This window comes from Achroia grisella, unplaced genomic scaffold, assembly GCF_030625045.1.
Source record: "Achroia grisella isolate CSIRO2021 unplaced genomic scaffold, CSIRO_AGI_Agris_v1 utg918, whole genome shotgun sequence".
NCBI lineage: Eukaryota > Metazoa > Arthropoda > Insecta > Lepidoptera > Pyralidae > Achroia > Achroia grisella.
This window is the reverse complement of record NW_026713067.1, coordinates 2,799,029-2,813,331: the sequence shown is the minus strand read 5'-3', so window position 1 is coordinate 2,813,331 and position 14,303 is coordinate 2,799,029. Positions and strand designations below refer to the sequence as shown.

General features: G+C 37.1%; 1 protein-coding gene across 1 annotated transcript in view; it reads left to right on the top strand.

The window, feature by feature from the left end:
• The window catches only part of LOC131853899 (E3 ubiquitin-protein ligase UBR1), a 45,055-nt gene that overhangs the window by 16,532 nt on the left and 14,220 nt on the right, over positions 1-14,303 (top strand). The window contains exons 3-12 of the mRNA XM_059204978.1: positions 4,997-5,145; positions 5,803-5,967; positions 7,237-7,391; positions 8,062-8,201; positions 9,659-9,755; positions 10,615-10,757; positions 12,052-12,165; positions 12,901-13,145; positions 13,560-13,738; positions 13,833-14,027. Coding sequence (XP_059060961.1) covers positions 4,997-5,145; positions 5,803-5,967; positions 7,237-7,391; positions 8,062-8,201; positions 9,659-9,755; positions 10,615-10,757; positions 12,052-12,165; positions 12,901-13,145; positions 13,560-13,738; positions 13,833-14,027 — 1,582 coding nt within the window. The remainder of the gene's footprint in view (positions 1-4,996; positions 5,146-5,802; positions 5,968-7,236; positions 7,392-8,061; positions 8,202-9,658; positions 9,756-10,614; positions 10,758-12,051; positions 12,166-12,900; positions 13,146-13,559; positions 13,739-13,832; positions 14,028-14,303) is intronic.

Here is a 14,303-nt window from a genome sequence, read left to right as displayed (position 1 = left end):
TTTCGGTTATGTCTAAATCTAAAACATACTTGTTATAGAAAATTTTGACTAATGTGAAACTTGTTTATTTAATTAATGTAGAAAAAATCATACAGCGGCGTTTTATATGGAGAACGTTCGGTGAGATGCATCGGTAATTAGATATGTTATGTATATTACTAAAACATATATGTATCTTTTGTCTCAAAAAATAACCCAGTAGGAACTTAAATAGGAGATGGAATTTCTCGCAGACGAAGTGGTGGCCGACAGCTTGTATTATTATTGAGGTTCGAAATGGAAATGAAATCATAGTAAATAATTTGATAAATGTTACGATACGGTGTAATTATAACTCTGCATAAAGAGTTCAATGTCACCAGCAAGGTCTTCATTAGGGAAGAGGTGATGATGACTCTTGCCGTGTCATCATAGCTCTGGCGTACCGCCGACATCCGTTCTCCACGTCGCACCATATTGTACGTTATTTCCCGGGCATTGAGTGCAAATTCGCCTCCAACTAGAACAAGACACAAATGTTGCGAATAAAACTGTCTGAGTGTGCAAAGTGTGAGCCGAAATACAAGTTATTTAAATTCTTCTGTAGGTAACTTGTAATGCATTTGAAACATCATTTCATTGTTAATGGGTTTATCATGACCAGCATTTCATTTTGTATTTTACTTTTATGATTATACATGCTGTTATTTGCGACTCTGTCTGAACAAACTTCCATCTCCTATTTCCACGTTACTTTTTGCGATAAAATATAGCCTTTGACCTAATTATATTATTAATAATAATACTATTATACATACCTAATTATAGAATTATGGGAAATATATAAGTCTTAAACGGGTTCTGGAAAATAAAAATAATTCTAAAAAAAAAGTGAAATGACTTAAACGCGCAATTTCGCGCGAAAATTGATCACAAAAAATAGTTCAATGCAATCACTCACGATTGCGCGCGCTGCTAATTGCGCGCGAAAGAACGTGTCGTGCAAAGGCTGTTGAATATAGTTCGAATTTTAAATTATTTGACGTCACACTAGTGGTGGAAAGTCGTTAAAATTAGGATTAAATTAGTGTAGACACGCTAATTTAGTCATAATTACATTAGTCACCAAGATCAAACTCAAACTCACGTCCACCTTCTTCCAAGCCGTTGTTATATGAACGAAGCCAATTTCTGGCATGTTCTCTCACGTTCTTGACCGAAATTTTAAATGAATCGATACGATATATTAAATCTAGGCTGTTCGATACTAAATTATCAAAGAAATTAAATATAAACATTCCGCTGTCCGGACTTTAATGAAATAAGAGAATGTGTTTAACCTATATAATTGTAACAGGCGTTGTTTGTCAGTCTTAATATTGTAAATCGTATGTTTAATCAAGAACTAGTGCGACGTCCTGATTTCGTCCGGTTTGAATTCAAAACTCCAACTCAAAAATAATTTATTCATATAGGACACTTTCAGCCTCTTATGTTAGTCATAGCTGTATTTTTATTACAATCTACCGCACAATGTTATTATAATATAACCTATATACATGTTTAATAGGAATAATCTTTTGAATGTGAAAAATTCCAGAGGCAAACTCATGTCCTTCGTTAGGAAGGACTAGGACTAGTTTTAGGACTAGATCTGAGGGCACCGCCAGGGGTTCGAACCTCCACTCAGGCCGTCATTGTGGTACAGATAGGGGGTCCATAAATTACGTCACTCTTTAGGGGGGTCGACAGTGTGACATTCCGTAACAAGGGGTTGGTAGAGTCACAAAATTTATGTAAAAAAACATAAAATCTATGACATCACTGAGACCCAAAGGATGGTGTCCTTTGGGTCTTATATCTTATGAAATCATATTTTAGTATAAAAACACGAAAGTCTATTAAAATATGATCATCTGTGAGAAGCTTCCAAAAAATATTGGGCAACTGAGATCTCTTACACTGTTTAAACAGAAACTGAAATATTGGCAAATTGGCCGTCGCTTAATAATTTTTAGTGTCCAAGATTATTTGACAAAAAATATTCTTGGACACTAAAAATACGAATACTTTCATATTATTTGCATGCCTGATATGGTAAATATTGCTTATCAATAATATTCTTATATAACATCTTATCACTGTACCTATATTTCAAAAATAAATAATTTCTATTTCAAAGCAGAGGGAGGAGGTTTAGTGAAGGGGAAATTGAATAAGTGATATAATTTATGTATAGTCAATTATAAAAATAACCAATCTACAACATCGATCGTTATCGAATTATCAGCGAATGACGTGTGGACCACGCGACATTATAAAACATTTATCGATGTATTTTTAAATAGATGTACTTAAATAGAACCATAGACAAATTAGCCATGTCCTTATTAATGTTGTAAATGCTAAAGTGTATCCGTCCTTCTGAATGTCCTATTCCATTGTGATACAATTTTTATGTCAAATTTCATTTAAATCAGCTTAGCCGCTAAGCCGCGAAAAGGTAGCAAATTCACAGATAGAGACATAAGCTTTCGTAATATGAGTATGGATGTCTAGGTATCTATTTATGGTATTAATACATTTGATTTATTTTAAATTATCTAAATCCTCATATAAAATTCCAAATAATGAAATAAAACTTCCAATTATTTCATTAACGTGACCTTAAATTTATATTTCATCATTATTTGTGATTTATATAATAAAACTTTATCTGAATATTCATTATATACCGTAGGTATTTGTCTAAGAAAATCTGAACGTGTATAAGGGCATAAACCAAAAAATCTAAAATTCAAATACGTACATTTGATCTTTACTCGATGATTTTTTTATATAAAAATAGATTGAGTACTGCACAGTGGCGTCATGCCAAACGTATGTTCAGTGTATTGTTTACCATAGAGCAAGCAAGTTGTTTTTTTTTCGTACGAAACATTCATGTCGCGTATTTTTGTAACTTATCGATAATTTCTAATTATTTCTTAATTATATGTTCATTTGTGATGTGGAATATGTTTTTCATTAAAAATTCATCAATTTATATCTAAAGTGGTGAAGTTATTAATGATTGTCGTTAATGATCACTAATGATCGAATTATTGCCAAATTAATAAGATGAAGTGACACAAATTGTTATATACAAGGACGGAATGTGATTTGAATGTATTGTATTGTATATTTAATTAGCTAGTGTTTTGATAACCTTTGATAAGTGCCTGAATGGGATGGACAGGATCGAGCACATTCTTATCTCGTATATTTGTATGATAAGAAATATTACTTTATCACCAAAACACACATATCTATTATTATGTGTACGTCATATTTGTTACTATCGTAAACGGTGATGTGACATACTATCTAAAAAAAAATATTTTTTTTAGTCTAACAATCGATTAATTAAAATTTGACAATATTTTAATTTTTCACATTTTCTTTTTAACATAGGGAAAAAGTCTTCACAAAGAAAGTATATCCACCGCAGGTAGAGCGTAGGTGTAAGATTTTTCACTAAACAAAACCACATGGTGTAACTACGAGCTACCGATGCCGGAGTTACGGTATCGCTTTATTTTTCCAGAAACTTAGTCCTTAACAGTAGTATAATTAGTGAAATATCCTACTTACATAATATCTTATAATTTTGTCAAAATAAATGTCTATAAAATATATTTATTATGTTCAATATGTCTAAGTAATGTTACTATGACAAAGTGATGGGTAGAGAATTGTTAATAATAAAGATAATATCCCCATTGCTAGCAACGTACCATGTCAGGTCGGTCGTCATACCACGCGGTCCCAATCTGAAGCCATCGTGGTTAATTTCTGGTAAATTCGGTGGGCAAACTGATCTAACTTCATACTCTTCTTATCATCCTTCCCTGGTGCTTCGCCAGCATATACCGTTAGAACAGGCGGAGGCCATTTTATTATCATTCCTAAAAAAACTATAACAAACCATTAAAATGGCCCATAGTACTGATCAACGTGGATCAACCCATCACGGCGTGGAAATACATAAAATTAATTAATAGGTATAACTTTGAATTCTCTTTAGATTTTAAATTCATTGTTATTTTTGTTCTTCAAACACTCAGACACTCGGCTGAAGTACTTGTACTTAGCAACGCCCTTGAATAACCCTTTAAAAACAAAGAAAGATATTTTACCTCTTTGTATATATAGATATAGAAGTGTAATGCTTTACTTTCCTAATCTAAGTAATCAGTTTTATCTGAAGTAAGCCCGATGTAAAGTAAACCTATATATATAAAATATAATTAAAATTCTCGTGTCTCAATTTTAGTTATCATACTTCTCCGATTTATTGAAATTTTATATGCATGTTCAGTAGGTCTGAGAATGGGCTCTATCTATTTTTCATACTCCTAATTGGTAAAGGTTGTCCATCGTTTATTTTTTTTTATTTTCTCTGGACTGAATATCGTCTCCCCATCTTTTAATTTGTCTGCCTCTGCTTATGTAACCCTTGAGTGGTACTTAACTCTAATATTTTTTGTCCATTTAGGTATTACTTTTTCATACCTCTAATTGATAATGGTTATCCACCCCTATTATTTTTTATTTTTTTTATAATTTGGCATTTATAAAATACACACAACCTTAAATTTTTACCGTTCTATAACCAACCCCTATATTGTTAATTGCGAATTTAATATGGCATAACAGCGTTTGCGGGGTCATAGCTCATTGCTAGTGTATATATATCTACTTATCTAATCCTACCTCATTCTTTGAAAAGTTAAAATACAATACAATTAGTAAGTAAATGAGTATAAGTGGAAACTAAAATATCTCTACATAATCCGGTATATTCGCTTTATAAAAGGTGATTTTAACAATGAGTGTTCATTTAAAATGAAAAACATTGTATGCTAGGATATCAAACTAAATTATGATACAAAGTTCAGTGTTTCCCAAACTGTACTGGTGACGTTAGCCACAAGAAACGGTGAATAATGAGTGAAAACGGCACGATCCCGGGCAGGTTTACGCTGCCTGCGCGCGCCGACGCTGTTGTTGAGCAATGGCGGGCCAAGATGGCAGAAGGGATGCTGTCCCCCGCACACTTCCACGAACACTGGCGGGTCACTGTGCCGAGGATATACTCCCCGCAGCCCAACAGGACATGCTTAGGTAAGTTATTTGAACTGTCCTACTTATTATTATATTTGTTACAATATATGTTGACGGCCTGGGTGGTCTAGCGGTTTAGCACACCCCTTTGCTTTTGATGGTCGCGGGTTCGATTCCTCGCACGATGCAAATATTTGTATTCATGAGTATGATGAATTTTGATAGTAAGTCTGATTGTCTTTTGCTACATTTTCATGAATAAACTAATGGATTGAATTTATTGAAATTCGACATCAAGACAATATTTTATCTAAAAAACAACAGAGTAGCTAGTGTATCTTTTCTTTTATATAAAATTCCCGTGTCAAAGTGTTTCTATTGAAACTCCGAAACATCGTGTCTGATTGTTGATATTTTGAGTAAAAATGCAGTAGACCTGAGAATAGTACACAAACTATTTGTCTTACACCTAAGTGATTAGGGTAGTCCAAAAAGTTCCAAAAACCTTTTTTTATGATTCTACGTTAAAAAATAGATTCAACCCTAAATTTTAACCTTTCTACCACCAACTCGTAGTTTCTACTTCTACCACCAATAGTAGTTTAATAATTTTAATAAGTTTCGGCGGTCGATAATTGAGAAGCAAAAATGTTTACAGTCCAACAAAGTGAGCACGGGTAAGCTAGTTTATACATGTATTTAATACGTAATTTCCAGATTGGTCATTCGACGAGGAGCTGGCGGCACAGCTGTTGTTCCACCCGCTGGAGCAGTTCGTGTGGAACACGAGTGCGGGCACGCTGCCAGCGCCTCCGCGCCGCTCCACGCTCTGCGGGAAAGTGTTCAAACAGGGCGAGCCCGCCTACAGCTGCAGGGAGTGCGGTCAGTGGCCAAAGTTTACTTGTCAACTTCGCTTCGTTCTTTCGTTCTCTGTTCTCTGCACTTGCGCATCTTTCCACGCTGTGCGGGACATTGTTCAAACAGGGCGAGTCCGTCTACAGCTGCAGGGGAGTGCGGTCAGTGGCCAAAGTTTACTTGTCAACTTCGCTTCGTTCTTTCGTTCTCTGTTCTCTGCACTTGCGCATTTTCCCACGCTCTGCGGAAAAATGTTCAAGCAGGGCGAGCTCGTCTACAGCTTCAGGGAGTGTGGTCAGTGGCCAAAGTTTACTTGTCAACTTCACTTCGTTCTTTCGTTCTCGGTTCTCTGCACTTGCGCATTTTCCCACTCTCTGCGGAAAAATGTTCAAACAGGGCGAGCCCGCCTACAGTTGCAAGGGGTGTGGTCAGTGGCCAAAGTTTACTTGTCAACTTCACTTCGTTCTTTCGTTCTCGGTTCTCTGCACTTGCGCATTTTCCCACTCTCTGCGGAAAAATGTTCAAGCAGGGCGAGCTCGTCTACAGCTGCAGGAAGTGTGGTCAGTGGCCAAAGTTTACTTGTCAACTTCACTTCGTTTTTTCGTTTTCGGTTCTCTGCACTTGCGCATTTTCCACGCTCTGTAGGACGTTGTTCAAACAGGGCGAGCCCGCCTACAGTTGCAAGGGGTGTGGTCAGTGGCCAAAGTTTACTTGTCAACTTCACTTCGTTCTTTCGTTCTCGGTTCTCTGCACTTGCGCATTTTCCCACTCTCTGCGGAAAAATGTTCAAGCAGGGCGAGCTCGTCTACAGCTGCAGGAAGTGTGGTCAGTGGCCAAAGTTTACTTGTCAACTTCACTTCGTTTTTTCGTTTTCGGTTCTCTGCACTTGCGCATTTTCCACGCTCTGTAGGACGTTGTTCAAACAGGGCAAGCCCGCCAACAGCTGCAAGAAGTGCGGTCAGTGGCCAAAGTTTACTTGTCAACATCACTTCATTCTTTCGTTCTCTGTTCTTTGTACTTACGCAATTGCCCCGGCCCCCCCAAGCTCTGCGGGAAAATGTTGAAGCAGGGCGAGTCCGTTTACAGCTGGCAGGGAGTGCGGTCAGTGGCCAATGTTTATGGCCAAATTGACTTCGTTTAAAGAGTGTTAGACACCCAACCATTTTATTGAAGTACTAACTGACTTCTGACTGGGTTTTTGAAAAATCTCACAAATTATTAATTTTAACACACACATATACCCTTCGAAATCTGTTACAAAACATTTCAAATAAACACGTGCACGTATGTACGCAGGCATGGACAACACGTGCGTGCTGTGCGTGGAGTGTTTCAAGGTGTCTCCGCACCGACACCACAAGTACAAAATGGGCCAATCGGGCGGCGGCGGGTGCTGCGACTGCGGCGACACGGAGGCCTGGAAGCGGGACCCGTTCTGCGAGCGACACGCTGTAAGTACAACGTTTTAATATTAATTTTATCAAATGTGCATATCGCACTCTTATTACAACAAAAATGGTATAAACCCACAAATATCATAATTTTTAAATTAAACCTTAACGCTAAAACTTTAGAGTGGATTTTTCAAAGTTACTACGCATATAATAAAAAAAAGTTTTGCAAAAACATTACTACTTTATTTCATAATTACAGACATGTTATACATAGAAAACACCCAAACCGGTACAAACAATCATACACATGAATACAAATGTTTGTGCCGTGCGAGGAATCGAACCCACGACCATCGGGACCTTAGACCACCGAGGCCGTCAAGTAAAGGGGTGTGTTAAACCGCTAGACTACTGAGGTCGTTGGATTGATAATAAATATAACATACTAGCTGTCCGGGCAAACATTGTTTTGCCTTAAAATAAAAAAAAAATAGGGGTGGACTACCCCTAACATTTAGGGGGATGAAAAATAAATGTTGGCCGATTCTCAGACCTACTCAATAAGCTCACAAAATTTCATGAGAATAGGTCAAGCCGTTTCAGTGGAGTATGGGAACGAAAACTGTGACACGAGAATTTTATATATAAGATTTATTAACAAAGTTATTTGGTCTAATGTTCACTTGTACATTTCCATGTTAATATGTTAATATTGTGCATGTTACAGAAAGGTTCAGAAGAGGAGACGAATACCAATGTAACTCCGGAAGTAGTGGAGCGTATGAAGATCGTCGCGTCGGTCTGTCTCAATTACTGCCTGAGGCTGCTCACACAAGATCATGCACCCGGCTTGCCGAACGATCTAAGGTAAATAGTATTTATAATCTGTATATCGAATATCATATGTCACAATTGTATTTACATGTAAGAGTTGTTCGATAAACACATAAGGCTCAACAACAAGTATACTTAGACACTACCTGGACTGGATGAAAATACCGCATGGTGTTAAGTCCGCCAAATGTACTATTACCTTTTGTACTACATGCATTAAAGTTATATAAATAAATAAAATAACATATAAATATTTAAATAACAGAAACACTCCCTTTGCCATTGGCGCTGCCACTCGCGCTGCCCGGCGCTCCCTCGATTGTCGGTTTATCGTGCGCGAGTCATAGGACTAGCAGCACGAGTGGCAGCGTGTTTTTACATTCAGCCCTCTCGCTCAATTGTCGCTCGGCAATATTTCCGGCAGCGCGAGTGGCAGGGGAAGCGGCTGAATGTAAACGTAGCATAAGGAAGGAGAAAGAGGGCTGTAATATCGCAAAATATCACAATGGAAGAGATGTATATAACGGGTATTTCTATTTTTTCTAAATGTGCTATTTGTATACATACATCTACGTCGGTTATATTACATCTACGTCTGTGTCTTGAAAATTACCTCAACACATTAGGGTTTTGTTTGAAATTTCCTTACGATGAGTATTGTTTTAGTCTTAAGATCTCCAGCAGATAGTGGGAAGCATGGGTAGCGAGCGGTGTGGATTGTAATTCTGTACAAAGTATTTTTTTAATGTATGATAATGGAATGGTGCACCCGTTTGTGCTAACGGTTTACGCTGGCGGGGCACCAGTGGAGGATGATAAGATGAGCATGAGGTCAGCTCAGTTAGCAGAAATTTATTAAGGTGGTTTCTCGGGGGGAATCGCGTTGGACAAAGATGTTAAGGCGCAAATATAAAAAGATATTCGTAAAAATTATTGCATGTGTTGTTATCATATATGATAGGATAGGGTAGAGGGAGCGGTTAGTCTAAAACTTCATGTACTTCACCTGGGTAGGGAAGGGGTTAAAATATCACGAGATTAATGGACGAACCTTACGTGGTGAGAACTGCCTTGCCGTGGTACACGTCGTCTCACGATATAGCCATAGTACCTACTCGCTACGGTAGTTCTCAGAAGTTAAAGTGTAAATATAATCCTTCGGAACGGACATACATAAAGATAAATATATAAAACAGGTTCTACCATGGTAGACTTTGTAAGTCATTTCCATAACACCATGCACTTCAGTTTCATCTATTTCTGCCGGCAAGCAGCTATGTAAGCTGCTATTAGCTGTTTAAGGCGATATCCCAGGCGTCACATGATAATACTCTGTATGTAGTGCTGTACGCCGATGGTTACGTTACCACCTACCGTCACCGTTAGCGTACCTACCATGAGCCGTCGCATGTTTGTCATTTCAATCACATAAAAAATATACGAAAAGTATTTTTCTGGTGGAATCAATAAATTTTTCTTATTTTTTTCAGATTGAAAGATGCTGAAAGAGATCTCCTGCAGATACTGGACCTGCCGGATTGTTATTGCACCGTACTTTATAACGACGAGACGCACACGTTTGAACAGGCAAGTTCTAAATCTTCGCACACGTCAGTACTAGTCATCATGCATGTCAATCATTAGATGCCTTTATACGACACATTATTTCACGGGCGAGATTAAGCGCGCGAAACCCAGCGTGCGCTATAGTGAGGGATTGCATTTAACTATTTAGCTCGTTCACTCTTTTGCGCGTGTTTACGCATACGTACAATTCACTTTCACTTTCGTTTATTTATTTTTTTAAATCTGTTCTTATTTTCAAGTTACATTTAAGATTTATAATTTATCAATAAATGTATAATTTTGTTTTTAGTCCATATACAGATGTCCGCCATTTAGAAGTCATAATTAATTATTAAAAATGGCGCTAAAGCGCACACTTGAAAGACGCGGAATGCGCGAAGCATTCCCGCGTTTTTCAAGTGTGCGCTAATGTTTGTATTTATTATTTAAATTAATTTTTAATGCAACCTGAGTGTATTATTTGATTTACGTAAAACGGGATACAAAATTTTTAGCTTCAAGTATTTTATATTGTAACATTATGAATTTTTAAAAATAATTCAATCATTTTTAATGTTTTCCGAACATTATATAACAATTGCTCTTGTAGCTGTCTACAAGAAAAAATAAGGAAATTTTTTGTATACATTATAAGTTAATTAAATTCATAAATATTGCAGTCAAGGAGTCATTCCTTTTGAAACCTTTAAGTGGTAAACATAAAAATCATTGAAAATAGAACTTTATTAAAATAAGGAAATTTTTTGTATACATTATAAGTTAATTAAATTCATAAATATTGCAGTCAAGGAGTCATTCCTTTTGAAACCTTTAAGTGGTAAACATAAAAATCATATTGAAAATAGAACTTTATTTCCAGGTTATAACGACACTGGCGCGAGTAATGAAATGCAACCACCGCGACTCAGTTGAACTGGTGACGCTCATAGACCGCGAGGGTCGTGCCCTCGTCAAGTGCAACTCGTTCCAGGTCTGCGACAAGCTCAAGAACGACATAGAGTCGTAAGTTCGACATTGATCAGTATTATATCGATGTTGTCATTTTATTTGCCACTAGTTTAACTATTTCTTTGCAAACCGATAAATATGTAAAAAAATAGAAGTTTAGTTCAATAGATAAGTGAAAACCGCACCCGAATCGGTTAAACCGTTTCTGAGTGCGAACAAAAGTAATTGTTTTTGTGTTATATTACGGAAGTTTAGTACAATACATTAGTGAAATACCTACCAGAATCGGTTATGCCGTTTCTGAGTGCGCACAAAAGCAATTGGTTTTGTGTTCTATTACGTTGACTAATAGTTTTTTAATACATATTTTATGTACAAATTGCGGTTAATCACAGTTCTTTATTATATGTATAGATTTGGTCCGTCGTTTCCGTAGAACTGACATCCTGTTGATGGAAATAATGAAACAATAATAATAAATAAATCTATAGAACGCCATTTGTATAAATATGTATAGAAACATAGTTACCTGTGTGATTCGTCAGCTTTTTTTTTTTTATAAAAAATTTCAATATATAAAATCCATAAAAAATATATTACACAGATGCATAAGCTATGTTACTGTAAAGTTTCATCAAAATCCATAAAGTAGTTTTTGCGTGAAAGAGTAACAAACATCCATCCATACTGACAAACTTTCGCGTTTATAATATTAATAAAATAGTCCCTAACCATTTTCATGACAATCTATTTTCAAGTAAAATTTCATTAAGATATGTTAAGCCATTTCGTCCTGTAAGGTAACACTGGCAGACACAGTTCTGCATTAATAATCTTTGTGTGAATTAAGTAAAAGTTGTATGTAAGGATGGAACCGACGACCCTCGTTTCTCTGTGCCTATCCCACTGAACAGTTGAAAGTAGACAGAATTACAAAAGGATATAAAAACGAAATATTTTGCTCCCACAAAATATATATGAATGAAATGAGATATATCGCACGCTTAATTCTAAACTGCTGTTACTCAAATATTGTATATTTTGAGAAGTCGACTTTAAAAATTGAAGCTTTAAAGTCTATTTTTCCTAATATGTGTAATGGCTACTAAACAACTGATAGATGCACTCAATTTTTTTTGTTTTTGTAAAACAACTACGTAATTTACATAGAAAACACCCTGACCACATTATAAGGACTACAAATGTTTGTATCGAGAATCGAACCCGCGACTATCAAAAGTAAGGTGGTATGCTAAACCGCTAGACCAACGTCGTCTATAGCGCAGTTGAATGTTGAGTTTGCGATATATATACTGTGGAGGATGGATAACACGTGCATATTGGTCAGCTGCACGGCGATGTTCGAAAGGTACACGTCGCGGCATGGGCCCAGCCTGAAGGTGCTCGTCATGCACGCGCACGTCATCGCACACCAGACCTTCGCCATGAAGCTGCTGCACTGGTGAGTCACTGTTCGTTCTTGATTTTTCTTTTTTATTCTTAATTTTATTGCCTCTCATTCTTCAAACGAAAAACATCGTACGAAGTCCGGAATAAGTGAGACGAGTGAGTTTTCTCAACTTTCGTCATAATGTCTTGGGTGCTCAGAAACTATAGATAAACATATTCACTTTTATCTCTATATGCAAAGAATGATAATTGAAATTGTGTTCGATGAAAGGTCAATCTTAAAGCTCTCGTTTAAAAAGAATCTTGAAAATCGGTTCTGTAGATATACAAATATATCTACACTAGCAGGCTTCTACCAGATTTGGCTGGGCATTTAGAGATACATTTGTAAAAGTAAGTGTTGACTTATGTCATCAAGTTATCTGGTCACAAGTCCTGGTAACTGATGAAATATTTTCTATTTGTACGTATGTATTACGTAATGTACATAAAAAACACCAAGACCGATCGATACAAAAAAATCGTTCTCATGAATACAAATGTTTGCACCGTGCGAGTAATCGAAAGTAAAGCGTTGTGCTAAGCCGCTAGACCATCGAGGCCGTCATTAAAAGGAATACTCAATTCAATCACGTTATTTTTTAATGTGCAATGAAATAATGCTATTGAGGAAATTAAGATCTTACTGAGGCCGTGGTCTCTGGAAGTTCTTATGACAAAACACTATTGTATTGAGAATCTTTGTAATTTGTTATGACATTGGTGTGTAATGTGGATGCGGCGGCAGGTTACAAATGTTCGTGAGCCCGGAGCCGAGCCTGCGGCTGGCCACCAGTCAGGTGGCGTTGGGGGCGGAGGCCTGGGGCGCCAGCACCGCGCTGCACGGCGGCGGTGTCGCTGCCGCCGTCATGCAGAACGACTTCCGCATGTGGAAGGCGGCCAGGACCGCTTGGCATCGCTTGCTCATAGCCACCACGCTCATGGACTACACCACCAAGCGAGAGATGGCCATATTGTTTACTAAGAATTATGGTGAGTATATGTTTTAAAAAAAAATATTTGGTCGCCTAGTGGTATAAATTAAACCATCATATATTTAACATCCAGTAAGAATCTAGACAAGTAATATTAAAGACTAACCGTATTTATCTGTTCTCATTTAGACCATAGACTTTAACAATAAACAAAAGAGTATATATGCGCACGTGCGTCAAATACACCATGTATTTGACGCATATACGCATTTAAAATTTAACGTCTTTCTTTCGCATTAAAAAGTAGTTTGTGTCTTTTCTCAACGTCTACAAGATCTGTGTACCAAATGTCATTGAAATAGTTTCAATAATTTTCGCGTGAAAGCGTGACAAATAGATACAGTTTCTTTTGTATATAATATAATATTAGTAAGGATTAATTGAAGAAATAAAAAAAATTGTCCTTGTCCAGGTTCGATACTGAAGGACTTCATCCGCGACGACCACGACCACACGTTCTCGATCTCGTCGCTGTCGGTACAGTTGTATACGACGCCCACGCTCGCTCACTACCTCATAGCGAAGCACGACGCGCTCTTCATCGTGCTCAACACGTTCATCAGCGAGTGCAACAGGCGCTGTAATAGTAGGGTGAGTGTACACGCTGAAGCCGTGTTTTAAATTACTTATTATAAAAATAGATAAATTATCTATTTGTCTGTACATATCAATTGTTCGTATCCAGGGTCGTTTGGAGTTCGACAGGAACGTCCCGACGGGCTTCAAGCGCGCCCAGTTCATCCTGTACGACGTGAAGTACCTCCTCAGCTCTGTACCTACCAGCTTCGATGACGACCTCCGTAGAGGATTCATGCACGGACTCTCGCTGCTGCTGAACCTGCTTGTCATGATGCAAGGGATGGACTCAGTTATACGACAGGTAAGTGTCTATATTATTGTTATAAATACGAAATTATGTCTATTTGCCGGATAACAGGCAGTATCAGCAACTATTTATTAAGAAGAAGTTGTGAGTAGGGTAACAGTTAGTACTCTGTGTACATTAGCTCTAGGAAAAGAGGTTGATTGTGTAATACCATTCTACAAATTAATGTAAAAAAAAATATTAGTTTAATATAGTAGCTATTAAAATATTGGTTAAAACTACATACTAACTTGTTCCTAGATTAGATTAGAATATTCATACATCTTCATA